This window comes from Heliangelus exortis, chromosome 19 (assembly GCF_036169615.1).
Source record: "Heliangelus exortis chromosome 19, bHelExo1.hap1, whole genome shotgun sequence".
Lineage (NCBI taxonomy): Eukaryota > Metazoa > Chordata > Aves > Apodiformes > Trochilidae > Heliangelus > Heliangelus exortis.
Genome location: NC_092440.1, coordinates 6,522,975 through 6,540,651, shown reverse-complemented (window position 1 = coordinate 6,540,651; position 17,677 = coordinate 6,522,975). Strand labels below are relative to the sequence as shown.

General features: G+C 40.2%; 1 protein-coding gene across 9 annotated transcripts in view; it reads left to right on the top strand.

Moving 5' to 3' along the window:
• Positions 1–17,677, top strand: part of ARVCF (ARVCF delta catenin family member) — a 243,566-nt gene that overhangs the window by 91,992 nt on the left and 133,897 nt on the right. For 4 of the 9 annotated variants that reach the window (XM_071763528.1, XM_071763529.1, XM_071763530.1 and 1 more), the window contains one exon: positions 2,469–2,713. The exons of 3 other annotated variants lie outside the window; for them this stretch is intronic. In XM_071763528.1, coding sequence (XP_071619629.1) covers positions 2,498–2,713 — 216 coding nt within the window. In that variant the 5' untranslated portion in view covers positions 2,469–2,497. Of the gene's footprint in view, positions 1–2,468; positions 2,714–14,570; positions 15,153–17,677 lie in introns of those variants that run through there. 2 more of the 9 variants (XM_071763531.1, XM_071763534.1) reach the window with 2 other exon arrangements.

The window sequence follows — 17,677 nt, the reverse complement described above, 5'->3', positions numbered from 1 at the left end:
AGGACCCTGCAGGGAGTGACTGAGGAAACTCGAGTTCCTGCTCAGCAGCACCTCGGAGGATCCTGTCTCCATTCATTAACCTCTGGCCCATCATCCAGGCTTTTTTTTTTTTTTCCCTTGGGCCTGGAGCATCCCTTTATCTGAGGTGTATTTGGATCAGTGTGTCAGGCTCTGCTTTACTGTAATCTGTATCCAGGGAGCTGTCTTTAAGAATATATAGTTAGAAATGCCAGCACCCCCCAACCTTATGTGTGTTTTTCCCACAGCATGACTGGTCTGTGAAGTCCCATTTTTTTCACACTCCCTCTAAAGAGTCTGTGAGCATGTCTGCACTACTGGGAGGAAAGACAACAAACAGAGCTGTCTCCATCTGTGCAGAGCAGGGAATCACAAAAGCAGAAACATGCAAGTTGGCTGCACATAAGCCAGCTTTGGTCCAGAAAAGTCTGGCAGGGTTTATGTGTATCTGTGCCAGGGCTAAATCCTGCTGAGATGTAGCAGGTGAGTCACACAGCCCTGTCCTGCAGTATACAGACTGCCCATGAGTCAGGCTGTCTTTTTAGATGATTGTGCTTCTTTTTTGCAGAAACCAATGTACTCTAGAGATTTTATAGACTTCTAATAATCTAGCAAAGCAAGGTTCCGAGTGGAAGGTCTCTGGGAGCTCAGAGTCTATATTTGACTAGTTTGGGACATCTGGAAAACCCTTTGGTGGGTTTTGGTTTTCTTTCAGAATCTCAAGAGAAATTCAGTCAATGCACAAATGACAAAAGTCACTTCTGCTTACTGATCTGAAAACATGAGAGGCTAAAATCACATTTATGTGTAAACATCATGAGATTCATACATGGTAATCCTTGCACTGTTTCCAACATAATTTCAAATCACCCTGATTCCTTTCAGAAGCAACTTCCTAGGTGTTAACAATCAATCACAGACTTAGCAGCAGGTTATTGCCTATGAAATCAAGGTGTATGTATTAGTTTTGGGTCTATTACTTCTGCTCTAGTGCCTTTTGGGCCTGTTAGATGATTTTGGCCAAGTACAAGTACTACTTACAAGTTTCCAGCAAATTGTGTGGAAACATGTTAATATCTACTAATATCCCTCTTTTGGGAACATAACAGTATATGACCATATTATCATTCACCATCAAAGAACCAGTGCAGGAGAGAGACCTGCCAAATGTAGCAGTCATGGAAAAGGCACCTGTGTCAAGAGCACATCTCATCTAAAAAGCACTAAACAATGACATGCAAAGCCTGAGGAAATGAGGGTTTGGTACGAGCAGTGCTCATGGAAATCCTTGTTGATAGATGGAAAACAGAATATCTGGCAGCAGAAAGTATCACTCCCATCAAGGGCTGATTTCTAGGGACTTGACTCTTAGCACAGAATATGAGCTGTTCTTCAACTACAGTCTGCCTCAGTGCTCACCTCAGAGGCAAAACCAGTTAATTGTTTATTTTTGGTGAAAAGGTTCTGTCAAAACCACTGTGGAAACTTGTGTTGCTGACTTTAAACTCTTATGGAAGCATTTTAAATGCTGCTCATTTTATAGATCTGTGGAATCAGTGAGGAGTTTTGCTGCATGCATCATACAGATGGAGATGGGATTTGAAGTGGAATAATTTATTAACCCTAACGGAGTTGACATAAGGCAGGAGATACATCCCATCTAGTTGGTTTCTGAGTTCTTTTTCCTGCATTGAGAGACAAACAGTCCTGTGTGTTCTTCATGGAAGATGTTTGATTTTGGCTTTTTCATTTGCATTATTAGCAAACAGCTGCATGAAGGTTTGTTTCATTGCCTACCATGCTGAAATCATCAAGCACATTTCAACTGCAATTGCTCTATCTGCATTTAAAAATCTTTTCCATATTATAATGTACACCTATACTATAAAACATGATAACTATTTTCAGCTACTGTCTGCTAAATTTAGGTGGTGGTGTTCAATTCCCTTGGAAAAAATGGACACAACTGTTTTCTTGTACCATGAATTTCCTATCTTTAAAAATGTTAAACTTCTCACTTCTCCTGTTAAAGACAAAAATTCCAAGTGTCTATAGTGAGAAAACCTTCCAAAGCCACATCTTATTTTATATAGTAATTTTAAGCACATTATTATTTGCACAGTGAAATTAGATTTGCAAAAGGGATGAAAAGCCCTGTCAGATGAATTTTAGCAAAAAGATCAAAGGAATTAAATATAAATTTTCTCCAAGGTGAGCATGTTTGGGATTTTTTTCTTCTTCTTTTTTGAGCTGGGAAGCCTTGGATTAATTACTTTTAATTTAAAATCAAATCAATGGATGGAAAGAGTCTTTTCAAAGAGCAGTGCAGTTTGCTTCTCAGAGTGAACATTATTTTAGCAGGGTGACTAACAATGTGCATTTTTTATTCTTAACCTCTGACCTGTGCCCTCCCCACCCTTTACCTAACCCTTTCCATTTGCCCTGGTCAGTTAACAGGCAGGAGCATTTGAAAACAATCATGGATGACTATGATATCAGGTCTGCTGCCAGCATTTTAGCATCTGTTAAGGAGCAAGAAGCTCGTTTCGAGCGGCTCACCCGTGCACTTGAGGAAGAGCGGCGCAATGTCTCCTTGCAACTTGAGCGTGCCAATCAGCCCGCAGACCGAATGAGCATTTGCAACATTGGCAATGGTCAGCCACTGGCAACCGCCTGGCAGCAGCTTGTACTGCAGGTAACAGCCTGCTCCTTTTACCTGTTGCTACAGTTCACCCCTACTTGAATTTCCCATGCCAGAAAGTCGGGTGCATCTTGTTTGTTGTCAGAATTTCATTCCGCGGCTTCTCTCTCCGTAGCGCGCCCAGAGCTCCATCGATTAATTGAGTAGCTCAGACTTCAGAGCCTTGGCTTCAAAGTTGCCCTTGCCTCCTCTTAGCTCATGGATGCTTTTAAATACCTATGCAATCTTGAGCATTAAACCCTATAGAGAGATCTTCACACCCTCCTCTCACACCCTCTAAATCTATGCACTTGCTGTAAGTATGGTGATTCAAAAAGAAGGCTGAGTCATAATCTCCATAGCAAACAAAATTTCCATTAGAAATAGTTGGACTATGAATAGAGGGAAGAGCATGAAAAGCAGGGATTTCCCTCCTTCAAAGTCTTATTGTTTGTGTGTGGAGTACTTCAGAATTTGTTTCTCTTGTTTATTGAATGGGTAGACTTTATTTTAATGGTGCAAACTGGCTTTGTGGGAGCCTTAAATTTCCTAATATTGTTTTGCTTGATAAGTGTTCTTTAACTGTTTAAATGTGCAATGAAAAACTACTTACATCTCTAAATTATTTAAGCTCACAAATCACTCTGACATGCAAGGTAAGTCATGCAGAAGCAATAGTACCATTTGTGAAGGTCTGTTTCCTAAGAAAACATCATTCAATCCAGAAAGCAACTCCAGGCTATGGGGATTCTAAAAGTTGTTTCCCAATTATACCAGACTGTTTTACAATTATGCTTGCACTGAGTTGTATTCAGGCAGACTTCGTTATGTTAGCACAGCTTTTCTATTAACAGCTGCCATGTTTCTGTATGTGTAGATTTTTGGATATGGGACTCTGGATGAGAGCAGCATCCTGCACGGGTGAGGCTAAAAGTTGGACAGTAACTGGTAGGAGATGTGGGTTGTTACCCTCTAGATGAGCAGCTGGGGTGGAGGGAGATAAGCTAACATACTTTTTAATAGAAAAAGGATGAGTTCACCTTCAGTTTTTCTGGATGGCTGTGTGCAAAGTGCCTGATCATCATTAGCTCTAGAATGAAATTCCTTATCCACAAAACTGATGAAGCATGAGTTTCTACAGTGTTATGTTTCCAGGTTTAACCACTTCCAAGAAAACTTAATAAAAGAGTTTGAGTTACTGGGGTCTAGGTGACTCTTAAGGAGAAACAGCACCTGTAAGTGACCCTTGTCTGAATCTATATACACTCAAGTCTTGCCACTGCTGGGGCAGGAAGTGGGAGGAGAGCTTTAGTTCATAAATACTGTTTTGAGGCTTTTAAAGTAGCTTGTATGTGAAATAGAATGATTGATTAGCTAAATTTGTACAGTTAAGAATTAATGCAGGGCTATCAGTGTGAATTTTCATTACATGTACTGAAGGTCAAATTCCTCCCTGTCTTACTAGAATTAATTATGTTTAAATGAAGGATGAAACCTGTACATTCAGTCTTACGCAGACTGTGTAATGATTTCATCTTTCCTATTATGTATTTCATTTCATTATTAAGAGTACACAAAGCAAAAGGCATTCTGTACTTTGCTCTCTGTAAGGATTACTCATGCATTGTAATATGGGAGTAATATTCCCCATTACTCATTATATGGGAATGCAACTACCTCTGATGCTGTGTTTCAGTAAGGACTGACTAATTTCTGCTTATCACCCTATTCAATCTTTTGCTGGAAGAAATAGTGCAAAATAACTCCATACCAACTTTTCCATCTGGAAATTACCTAAATTATGACATGCAATCTAGCTATTCTTAGTAGAATTTCGGAAAAAAAAATGAGGGTTGATTTTATTTTATTGAGAATGCCAAATAATCTTTAATGATTTACACAATCTAGCTTCAGTTTTCCATGTTGCTTGATTATCATTGTGGAATCTTTCAAAGGGATTTGTCAGGGAAGTGTGCATAGTCAGAACTTTGTTAACATTTTCTCCCAGTACTTATTTGTAATTTATGCTCCCAAACTTATTCCCTTCTCAGGGAAGAAATTTAAACTGTTTTGTTTTAGAATTATTTTAGAAAAGGAAAAATAATATATAAACAATATGTCAGTGTAACAGTTTTCTGAAGGCCTTAAAAGAAAACTCTGAACGTTTTCTGCAAATATTGATTCTAATTAATTCATTCTGGATTTTTTGCTGGCCACTCTTTTTTTGTTTGTTTTTGTTTTAAATTTCACCCTTATACTCAGTCCATAACAATAGCTCCTTGTCCCTAAGCAGGCCTTTTAGCCACTTCACTTACTGCTGAGTTCTTGCCTGTTCAGGGTGAAGGTAGAATACTCCAGTGGCACAAGTGAACTGTGGTGCACTTGTTGATATTTGCTGCCTGTGTATGTGGCATTGTGGCTTTTGGCCCCTGTCAAGAAGTATCAGATCTGCAAATGAGGTCAGGCATGTGCTGTGACTGCTAAAAATCTGTGGCTACACTTGGTAATTTTACATTCAGAAAGCACGGGGCGTTTTTCTAAAAAGGTTCTTTAAGTTGTTTCTAATGGGAGAAGCTGATTACTTGGACAGTCTAAAGAAATCATTAATGGTTTGTTCAGGTATTAATTAGAAATCAGTGAGTTTATTCTTTAATGGGGATTTGTCCCAGAGGAGGCTTTTCTGGGAACTCCTGTCCTCACAATAAGAGGTTATAAGTGTTGCTGAAATGTTTCTCATTAATATGCTTGTGACTGTGTTCCCTACTCTGGCTTTGAGCAGTAAGAGCCACATGGCTGGCCATAGCTATTTGTTTCTGAAAGTGAAAATCTGGTTGTACTAAAAAAAGCAGAGCTTGTCTGTTAATGTGTATTTGAGTTTGCTTCTCTGATTTTTGTAGTAAAGAATGTAAAACAAAAACACTTAGTGGTTGTTATGGTATCCCAAACTGTGGAAATCTTGCCAATCTTTGCCTTTTTACCAGTCTCCCAGTGCAGGCATAGTCCAGTAAGGTTCTAAGCCACTGGTGAGTAGCACCTATCACATCTTCTACATGTTACAGTATCTGCTTGATAATGTCTTTTGCAAGTTTGATAAATCTTAATACTCTTCATTTGTGAGGTGTTTAGTTTAAGCTACCTGGTTCTATTTAACTTATTTTCAAAGCAGCCCTCTGCTGCTCTTCACAGTGGGAAGTAATTTGGTCAGGGAGAAGATATGAACATGCACGTGTAGGGTATGTGCTATAGTGGGCTGAATGCACAAAGCTGCAATATTATCACTGGAGAGTTAACCATTCAGAGCCTAACTTTTCAATAATAAAGAATTTTATTTTTTTTTTTTTTACTTTTATTAAAACATGAGACATGTGAAACTTATTAAACACAAGGCTATATCCTGAGCTGGTTTAAGTTGGCATGGCTCCATGGGTTTCAGAGAAGCTCTCTCAAGTTGTCATCTGGGGAGCTGAACAACAATGTTTGCATTCCAGGATTGTTTCCCCATCGGTACACACTGACAATTTCCATTCCTGTTAATTTTTCATAACCAAAATAAAGCACAGCATCCAATAAGCCTGTTTTGCCAGCAAATACACTGTAACAATAGTTTGACTGCAGTAATTTTGCAGTGACCTATGGGGATTTGAGAGGAGTTCCCATTATAAAAGAAGTAGGTATAAAAGCCTAAGTTAAATCAGTTTTAGTGAATAGTTTCTTCCCCTAAAAGATCCTCAGTGGTAAAGTGTGCAAGCATTTTGTATTGGGCTGAAATTTCTAATAATCAAACCATGCTCAATCAGCATAGTGTGATGATATTTCCTATTTATCTGGTTATATACCTAGTAATACCCACTCCTGTACACAAGCTCAAAATTCTCTATCGTATTTAATTAGTGTCCTGCCTCCAGAACTGGTAAGGGCTTTTTTTCCATATGATTCTCCAGGTCTGAGATGTTTTTGACTGCACTTTTGTAGTACAGTACTTTGATGGTATCATATATATTTCTACTATGTTCCAGAGAAAGAACACCTGTTTAAAAAAAAGCACAAAAGTGTTTTCCTGTTTTGTGGTTTTTTTAATGGGTTTTTTTGGCAGATATTTTATAGCCATAAGTAAGCACCAGTCTTCTTCAGTCTTTATCTTAATCTGAGGTACCTGTGACATCTGCCAAAAATGACATTTGGTAATTGAGGGCCAATTTTCAGTAAAAGGTAAAGTCTAAAGCCCACCAGAACACATGGTGAGAATTAAATAAAAGATTAGCTCAAATAGCTTTCCTAAGAAAATACCATCAAGTTAACCTTTCTGAGGTACACTCTGGGCAACAATAACTCTTCTGTCTGTATTTCATTAATTCTGTTTTAAGATTCTCCATTCCACACTGTCATAGTGCAGGCTCTTGGAAGACAGGAATTGTTTCCAGTGCTTTGATAGTAAGAAAGTGCATAACTTTTACATCCATGTTCAAACATATGCAGTGAGGAGAAATGGGTTCTGAACTACACTGAGTTACCAGCTTACTTTTTTGTCTTGTCTTCCATCTCATAACACAGTTCCATCTTTGCTCACGTGTAAAGTTTTGAGTAATTAGTTCTAGTTTGTAGTACCTCTTGGCTTACTTTGTTGTATTTGTACTCATATTAAGGGACTGACAGCATGCAAAATGATTTTTTTTTTTTAATTTGGTGCCTTACAGGTAAGATCAGGTGCAGAGAGCAGGGCTGTCTGTTGGTGACAGCTCCTGGGTGTTACAGTACTTTTGCCCTGTTTCATGTGTACACTGACAAATACCAAGGAAAACACTCACAGGTAATTAAACCAGAGATGTTTTATAACTGCTTTATAAAACCAGCTGAAAACTTAAGTTCTGATTCAGGGGTCCAGCATGGTTCAGTGTGTCAGAGCTGCGTTGTGCCTGTTCTCCAGCCAGCTGCTGGTGCCCCTGCTCCCCCCTCCTGCCTCTGTAATTGAGCTCCTGTTCTTTTGGCCTCCAGATCACTCTGCAGTTACACATGCAGTAGCTATGCCATCAGCCTGATCCTGTAAATTCAGGACGTATGAGTAGTCTTACTGAATTTCTAGGAATGACCTGGGTCATGTTTCAGTTTCTGCATATGTGCAACTATTCAAAGGTTGCAAGGGAGACTGAGGGGGGAGATTTGGGAATATGATTCCCATGGGGGAATGAGTTTGTAGATCAACATTCAGTGTGAGCCGAGAGATATTTGCAGTACCTGTGAATCCAAATGCAGTTAGGAACTGGACCAGAAGCTGTTACTCAGCTGCTTTTCAGAGAGACTTGTTCCCCATGCAGGAGGCATCATCCCATCCCTGGCTTCTGCTCTATTGGAGATCATAGTAGTTGAGTTTAGATTACAGGCTGGAGCTTTTGCTCTCTTCTTTATGGACATTGTTCCATCTCTGTGAAAACATCAACTCCTGAGTCAGGATGGTTTTTTGATAGCTCAGCAACAGTGGAAACCAGGAAGCAAGGAACTGATGTTCCTCAGGACCAAAGTACTGCCAATTGGTTGAGACAGTGTTGCTAAGCACTTAGAGGAATTCAGCCAGAGCAGTAGCACTCTTGGAATGACTGCAGGGGTCTTTATTTAAGGCTTTAGATGGCAAAAACATAGATACAAAAGTGAATGTCAACATTGGCATACCTTTCAGCTACAACTAAAAAGATTTGACCAGCTGTATCAAAAGCTGTGAAATACTTTCCAAAAGTGATTGATTTGATAAGCAAACCACCTCAATCCTATTTATCAGAGTTATCTGGGGCTCAGATCTGCTGGCATGCAGCAGAATCCACTCACAAGATGATGCTTCATCTGAGAAGTGTTTGTATAAGAAGTAGATCCCAAAAGATCAAATAAATTTAAAAAAAGAAACCAAATAACTGAGAAACTGACTAATAAAGAGAGATTTACTGTATTCTTTCCAACACAGTGGTTTGTTTCTTCAAGATATAATTATATACTCTGCAGTGTGTATAATTACGTGTGCAGGTAGAAAATATATCTTTTTGCTCAAAGATGCACACCTCTGCAGAAATCTCACTTTTCTCTCTATCAGCAACAGTACCTCACTTTCATGTCTCAGGCTTCCTCTCTTATGTTCTCTGCAGCTTTATGTGGTAACTGCTGCATTCCAAAGGGCTGTCAAATGTTTGTCAGCAAGGCAGCAAACAGTTTATGCTAATGATGACAATAATGCAAAGCAATGACCACATTTACCCTAAGCATCTCAAAAATATTTCTGCAGTTTCATTTGCCTTGGTAATTCTCAACTTTTGTGTGAATTTTTATTGAATGAGGTTTGAAGCAACTGAAAGGCAAATACTTTATTATTTTCTTTGCCAAAATTTGTGAAAGAATAATTTCTCACAACTGTTCACCTTTCTGGCCTGGAACTGTGCCTGGTGCAAATTAAAATTATTTCATTTGAATGACAAACTCACAGTTTGATAATCATTTTCCATGATTTTACAGCACCTCACTAATAGAACTACGTTTTCTTCTATAAGTACATGTAAGACAACCACATTAAAAATAAATTCTGCCTGCTGTGTGTATGTTGTTATGTAAACAGGCATCTAAGTTGTTCTTTGCATGAAGTTTCTGTGTTGCAAGATCAGTAAGTATAACTGCAAGTAATTAAAAATGTTTTAAAACAGGAACATTCAAATGTAAACATTAAAGAGTAATACCAGGTTTCATAGCACTTCTTAAAAAAACAACTTCATAGTCACATTTACCACATTTGTTTCTTGATAATTAACATGAAAACATCTTACTTTTTAAAGCTGTGATTTATTTTTCATGCTGCTTGTTTATTTCTGAGCTCAGGCAGCAGAACACGACTAATTGCACTGCCTTTTTAAGATTTCTACTACATTTTAGTTCTAGTTCAGCCAGGATGTCCAGGAAGGTTTTGTGAGGGTTTAAAAATTCTTTTGCCCCGCTTCTCTCAATTTTATGAGAAGATTTTGCTACTAATACAGGTCTTGATCCATACATGTACAAGGAAGCCTTTATGCCTAGAGGGCACGGCACAGGAGATGGTTGGTCTTTGTAAGCCTCTATCCTTGGCAGATCCTTATGGAGCAGCAAGACTGTTTTGCAGAACCTTTAAAACCAACAAGCAGGCAAAAGGGCAATTTCCTCTTCCCCTGAGCCCCTCAAGCTTTGGACCTGAAAGGCTCCACCTGGCTTTTAAAACAAAAAAATTTCTACAGTTCCATTTCACATGTCTCCAGGATCTATAAGCTCTTGTGAACTAATGCTAAAAGCATGCAGAATGAAGGTTGAGTTATGATGCCACTGATAAATTCTGAGCCTTTTGCTAGTTTAGGCCAGCTTAATGGTTCAAATTATGCTCTTGCTTGCTTTGTCACAAATGTGGAGTAATTCACTTAAGTCATCATTGTGACTGAGAACAGAATGGCCAGAGATGGCTATGGGCAGCCTGAAGCTACATGCCAACTATAATTAAAGGCTTTGATTTAAATAAATGTCAGTTTACTCCTGATACAGATTTAAAAACAAAAAACAAAACCCCAAACCACCTCCCTTTTTTAAGCTACCAAATTACTAGCTGAAGAGAGTATTTTTTAACCATAGTTGTGGTGACTGGGAAATGCTGTAGAATACTGGCTAAGTTAATTTTAAGGATTTAATCTAAAATGTATTTTTAGCTGCTGGAAGAGTGGTACTTTTAGACTAGGATAGTTAAAGACTGGAAAGAGCTATAGTGTCCATGTTTCCAGCCCATCCCAATTAGCTCTTCTTCCTCTCTGCAGTCTTATGTAGTTCAAACACAAGACACTTGCACTGGAATAAAGTTCCATGCACAGAGATCTGAATTTTCTCCTCTGAAGAAAATCTAAAACAGTTTCAGGCTTTGGTTTGAGGAGTAATTACCATAAAAATCAGTTAATAGTGCAGACAGCTATCAGGGTCTCTCCTGTATTTGAGTGTTTCCTTTCCACTAACTACAGTGTGAAATTTTGGACACAGTACCGACCTTAAATTTTATTTGCTTTCCTTGCTATTACCATTCTGTTATAAATTTAATGCTTTAAATTTTTTTTCTTAAACTGGGGGAGATTTTTCTATTTCCACTCCTGTACAATGTAGTTGATCCTTATCTAAATGAAGCCAGGAATAGACATAGTTCATCCATTCAACCGAGACCTCTATGCAGTGACCTGTAGCTTCCTCTGTCCTTTATTTCTAATGTAAACAGTGCTGTCACCAGACTGTCCTTGTTCTCCTCCTGTCATGTGACAACTTGGATGAAATGGAGTTGACTGACACGAGATGCAGCAAGATGGAAGCTATGTTTGTATATAAATGAAAATTCCCTGACCTTAGTGAACTACCTAATGGTGTCCCTCTGCAGAGTGTGTCTGCTTCCCCTTTGCCATGTTGCTCTTGGGCCTTGTGATCCTTTGGATCCACCTTTAATACTGGATTCTTAAACAAGGATGACAAAAAAATCATCCTGCATTTTTATATAAACTACACCCTGATTCAGGCAGTCTGGCTTCATCTCCATTCATAACCTTGCAGTATGAAAGCAAAAAAGATTATCAAAACAATGTTGGTGGAAATGTTAGAAATAATTTGGGGGATTCATCCTACAAGTCATGCATCAACTTTGGAGCAAATACAATTGATTTGAAAGAGCTCATGTAATTTTTCAAATGTATTTAAAACTTATGGAAATGCTAGCAGGAAAAGATTTCAGAATATATCTTGTAAATATAGATATAATGTTCCATTTTCATGTGTCTATATTAAAACCATTACAATAGGGCACCCTGAGACATCATGGCGAGACCCTGAAACTTTTTCAGTTTCCTCACCTTGTTTATTTGCTGTGTGAAATTCACTTAATGACAATAAAATACCCTCAGCATGGAAGCACTTTTATGAATATAGGCTACTTAATTCTGAGAGTTGCCATGGGTGATCATGGTACTATTGCCTATATGGTCAGCTGGGATTCTTGATTCATCTTGTGCTTCCTTGCTTTGCTGGGTTTATGGAAATTACATATCACTGAAGCCATATGTTATGTTTCCAGGCAGAGCTGTAAACCATTTCATTTTTACTGCCTTTGAGAGCAGATCAATCTATAGTGCAGCACTAGTGATAGAGAATTTTTTAAGGGTAATGGGAGAAAATAAAAAAAAAAAGAGAGCTTGGCCCAGATGCTGTACTACTTCATCTTCCAGAGAATTAAATACCTTCCTACTTATAAATTTTTAATTTTTCAGAAGAAAAAGTTTTCACCCTTCTTTTGCAGCTGGGAAAAGCACAGATTAAGACCTTAAGGTTTAGTTTAAAAAAAAAAAAAAAAAAAAAAGAAAAAAAAAAAAGAGGGGGTTGTGATGTAGTCAGCACTCTGATACTAATAGACTGCTTGTTGGCAGAATTTGGAAGTTCCATATAACCTTAGGGATCTAATCCATAACTCTTATTTAGGTAATTAGTTCTTATACTTCAGCATTGCCAAATCCAGCATCCAGATCATATGAGCTGGTAAAATATTGCAAGTAGCTGAGAAATAAGGGGACTTGAGATTTATTTTACCATTTTAAAAAAGATATAATCTTTGGCTTTGATTCCAAACATTTTCAAAATGTACTTTTCAGCCAGAAGGGCTACAAGCATCTATTACATTTTTTTAAAGGAAAATTGTATTTTTAAATAACAACCTGACTCCAGAAGGTGGGACTTCAAAATTCAGCAACAGTAATCTTGCATGGCTTGCACAAATACCTGTGGGTTTTCAACATGAGAGACTTTTGTGGATAAGAATTGGCAAGTCCATCCAGGAAGGTTTTCAGTTTCATGGCTTTGCATGCAAGAGTAGCTGCTTCAGTGCCCTGTGGATACAGACCTTGTAACATTTTTTTCTTTGACAGTGTATAAAGGTCTGGCACATAGCCATGTGCATGCCTAAATTGAATGGTACTTTCTATGCCAGCATGGCCTCAGCAAAAGTTGAGCTATTTCAGTTTGTTAACTGAAGTTGGGTAAAAAGAAGGGAGGGGAGAGCACTGTACAAAAGTACAGGAAAGTCATACAAAATGTGTTCCTTTTGCTTTGGCCTCTAGAATTTTTTTAAAGGACACTACCAGTTACCTTTAAATTATTCCACTGTAGATAGACTTGGAACATATTTGCTTCACTGGAGGGAAAAAACACTTCGCTTCAGCTAAACCTTGTGGAACATCTACCATTGCCCTTGTCAACCTTTGCAACATTTATTTTTAAACAAACTGGGATCAGAGTCAGGTAACATGGTTCTACTCTGTGCTCTGCCCCTAAAATACGAAGCCTTATCTCTAATATTCAGTTGGCATGCTGACAATGACAGTAACATGAAAGCTGAAATTAGGATTTAATAGGTCTGAAACATTCCTTCCGGCCTTAAATGTCAGTATAGGAGATGCCACCTTTTCATCTTGATCTGGTAGGATTGGTATTAATTAACATGTTAATTACATTGACACTGGAAGCATGTTTTAGAATTTTCAGGGAACCTGAAGCTGGAATGAAAGGACACTTTTGTGCAAAGGTGCCTATTCTCATAATTAAGGAATATAAAATTGTGATGTACCTTCCTTTATGCTTTATGGCAGGTCTCACTGTCTCTGGCTATCCCTCTTTTCCAGGGATAGCCTCTAATTTGATTCCAGTAGCTTTCAGCCTCTAATTACCATTGTTCAGCCACCAGCTGTTACAGTGGTGGATTTATTTATTGCTTTGTTTTGCTGCAGGAACCTCCTACAAAAGATGAAAAGCAACCATTACCCCTTGGCTGGTGGCTGCAAACTTTGCTGGTTATTTAGCACTGGGGGAGGACTTAGCTGGGTAACTTCTCAGACCTGGTTAAGTGCTTACATCTGAGGGGCAAGGCTTTAATTCTAGTGCTGGGTAAGCAGTCCCTCCTACCCCTGTGGTGGGTCCAGGGGGAGAAAAGTTTTCTGGTTATTTAAGAGTATTTTAGACCTATGTACCCAGGTCTCTTTCTTATAAGATTTGATGCCTTTGTATATTTATTAGTACATACCCTTTCTGCTGTTTCTTGGAAAAGGCAGAAAGAAGAATCAGGTCTTGTAATAGGAAGTATGGAAGGCTCTTCTTTCCAGGGATTTCATGGAGGTTTGCAGCGTGGCTGCCTGTTCAAAGCCAGAACTGTAAAATAGTAAAAGCTGATTTATAAGCTATAAATAGACATGAAAACCATGCTGTATTGTGCTGTAAAGTCCCAGTTTTTAGTGCAGGATGTGTTGGATGCAAGGTGTAGGACATCTGCCATTCATTTTGGTAATGAGTAATTTTCAAGGCAACCTTTTAAGGAATGTGAGACAGGTTTGTGGGCAGGTGAATGGTTTTAAAAAACGAGGCCAGTTGTACTTTGAGCTATAAGCCTCACCACATCTGGGTAAGATAGAAAAGGGAGGAGACTGTGATGGAAGATCATCTTTCTTTGGTGTTGGTGAGTTAGGGATGATATTAATCTCGAAGTGAAGTGCAAAAAGTAAGTAAGCAAGCAAGAGGAATTCCTTTCTTGTGGTCTCGTTAGACCTCCCTGCAATTCACAAGGCAACTGCGCGTCTAGCGCACTCGGTATCTGAAGGGCGTTCTGCCTCCCTAGGCAGCAGGTTAGCGTTTTTTACGCACTGATTCCAGGCGTTTTCTTTAATGACATTTTCCCTCTTTGTCTGTAATCCAACAGGAGAGATCCGGGAGAGGGGGGCGGGCCGGGAAGCGTGGGAACCCCAGGGGCTCCGGGCGCCCTCCTCTCCCGCGGGCCGCCGCCCTCCCGGGCCCGCCCGGCCCGGGGAAGCAGGGAAGGGAGGAGGGAGGGAAACAAGGAAGAAAGAAGGGATCGCCGGGCACGGGGAGCGGCCGCTCAGCTCAGCGCCCGCCGGGAGCCGGCTCACCCCCCCTCCCAGCCACCAGCCTGCGCTCCCCCTCGGGAAGCCGAAGCCGCCGGGCGCTCCCGCTCCCCCGGCGCGCCGGGCGTGGCCGCGCCCCAGCCAGCTCCGGCTGCGGCTGCCCGTCAGTTCCGCCCCCCGGGACGGAGCCTCCCGGGCGCCGGGGCAGCGGAGAGGAGAGGAGGGGAGAGCCATGTGAGAGGGACGCGTCTCTGGTGGGAGCCGTCGGCGCTGTGCTTCATCCCGTCGGAGCGTCGCGGGTTGTCGGTCTCTTCTCCCTGGATGGGCTCTGTCTGTGGGGAGGCTGCGGAGGAGCTCTCAAGTGGCGGGGTTGCTGGTCAGGTTACAAAAGGAGTGAGCTTCCCGGAGGAAAGAGGCTCTGGAGACTGTCAGAGCAGCAGACTGGGTCCACAGAGGGTTTGCGGGAAGCTGGAGGCATTCTCTGCTAGAGGCTGTGAAACCGGCACCTCGCCTCAATGCCTGCGGAACTCAAACAGGTTAGTGCCAAACTTGGGTCCTTCCCCCGGGCTCGGGCAGCTCTGTGTGGCCGCATGCAGAGTGGTCCTGGATGTGTGGAGAGGAGAAAGCTGTCGGAATGGAAGGGATTGTTTACTTGTGTTTGCGGCTTTTACCCGAGAACTAAGAGCAGAAGCTCAGCTGCTCTTTTTAGCAGAGCGTTCGAGAGAGATTTTGCTTTTGTTTGTGTGTTAGCTGTTGAAACACCCAAAAAGCAAGCTATTGTTTTCTTTGACCTTCTCCTTCTGCTCAGTAAATCTGGGGAACTCTTGAACGCGAATAACTAGAAATAATGCTTTTTAAAAAGAAAGCTTTGCTGTTGTTTGCTTTTGTTAAATGTTTGCTTTTCCCATACAGTGCTCTGTTGCTTTCTCTTTGATTTTGTTGTTGGACATGCCAGGGAAATAAGTTTTTTCACTCTAAATGTTATCTTAAATAAGAAGCCCTCTTGGCTGTAATGTTAATAAATATAATGGGTTTACAGCTCTGTGGGAAAAGATTTCAAATATTTTTCTTTACCTTGGAGTGTCATTGGGCACTGCAGAGTAAAACTGTTGCAGGTTAGATTTAATAGAGATCAGGCAGACTCCTGTAATGTATCTGTGCTTACCTTGTTAACCTCCTTCATCTAGTTTGTAAGCTTCAGGAAACCCTATAAATTCAGGTGGCGGCAGGGTAGAGCTGCTCCTCGAACTAGGATGTTAGCTTTTTCTTAACCCTCCTTTTTCTTCTCTGCCTTTTAAATTCAAAACAGTATTTTAGGATAAAAAAATACAATGGGAATACATCACTGATAATCTATCTATGAATTTGTTCGGGTTCAATGCACTGGAATTGTTCGAGGTGCTTAAATTTGGTTTAATCACGCTGTGCTCAACTCCCCTGTCTCAGTAACAGAAGGCTGAATTATTTCTCAATGCAAATAGGATGTTGGTTGTCTTGAGGGGAAAGTGGCCCTTTCAGCAGGGCCCTTGAGCGATCATTTCTTTGTCTGTAGGCAGTCCCTGTAGTTCCTGCCCTGCCTGCTAGAGGTGACCTCATCCTGGTTTTGTTTGGATGCTTCTTTGTGTGTCACCCTACCTGTGGACTTCGGGAGGAAAGGATTTTTGTTTGTGCTTGTGATCTTGTTCATACTCCCTGACCTGAACTTACCGTGCCTGTGAAATTCCACGTAATGGGTTGTTGATTTTTAGATGGATACATACAGTTAGCAGCTCCTTGGGAATTTTTTTTGGTTTTGTGTGGTTTTGGTGTTTTTTTGTAATACATGAAATAAAAAACTGGAGGTAAGGAGCAGAATGCTAACTGTAAAAAAAGATGTGGTTTATGTCTTTTAATCTGTGCAGTAGAGCTGTGTTCCTGTCTTCTGGGTTTTCTATTTTGATAGGAGGAAAAGCCTGAGTGAGAGTGGAAGATTATAGTTAATGGCTTTAGATCATGCATTTCAGTTAACTTGTGAATTTTTCTTCCATGTCATAATAAAAAAACCCCATGATTTCAATTTTCATACTGCCTGTCATAGTTGAGGATCAGGCAGAGATCTGGTATTTTGCCTTTTCTGGTGGAGCAAGGGTTCTTGATTCATTGTGAGGTGGTGTTGCCATATAGCTGATGAGTCTTATACCACAAGTGTAAGTGGTATATAATTCTCTATTCTCTCTAATAGAGAATGCTTTGCTTAATAAAAGGAAGTAGTTTTAAACCTTGAGTTTTCAGAGAAGTTGATTGTGCAGTTACAGGGCCTCTAGAAAGTAACTTTCTAGCTGTAATGATCACAATTAAGTAAAACTAAGCCAAATGGTTATATTATTCTCCATCCCTGGAGATATTTAAAAAGAGCCTGGATGTGGCACCCAGTGCCATGGGCTGGGAACTGCAGCGGTTGTGGATCAAGGGTTGGACTTGATGATCTCTGAGGTCCCTTCCAACCCAGCCAATTCTATGACTCTATAATTCTATATGACTTTAAGGTGAATGGCAAGTCTAAAGCATCCATACAGACACAAGTAGGAGAGATACTAGAAGGGCTTCTGCCACTTTAACTAAAAACCCAATGTGTTTAGAGACACCATATTAAAATCTGAGTAAAGACAGTTATGAGATTTTAATTAAAAAGAACCAAGAGTAACTTCTAACTGGCCTTTTGGCTTCGGTAGTAGCCATGCTTCCTGAAATTCTGGGCCAAAAAAGCAGCTTTGTGTGTCACCCACCCACCCCTGTACTTGGGGGCATTAGTAGAAGAAGCAAATGCTGACAAACTATTCTTGTTGCCACGAGCATGCAGGGCAGGTGTCACTTTCTTGGTCTTCTTCCTTGGCTGTTCCCTTCCTGCTGATGAGGGATGAAGACTGCAGATGGTTGTGCTGAGTATCTGCAACCTGGCTTTCTGCAGTGTTCCGAATTTAGGTAAAGAACTCATGAAATTCAGAAGGATGTTGAAGTCTGGAACTGTTAAATTATGTTTGGTCACTATATGACATCCAGCTTTGATACAGGTCTGAAACCT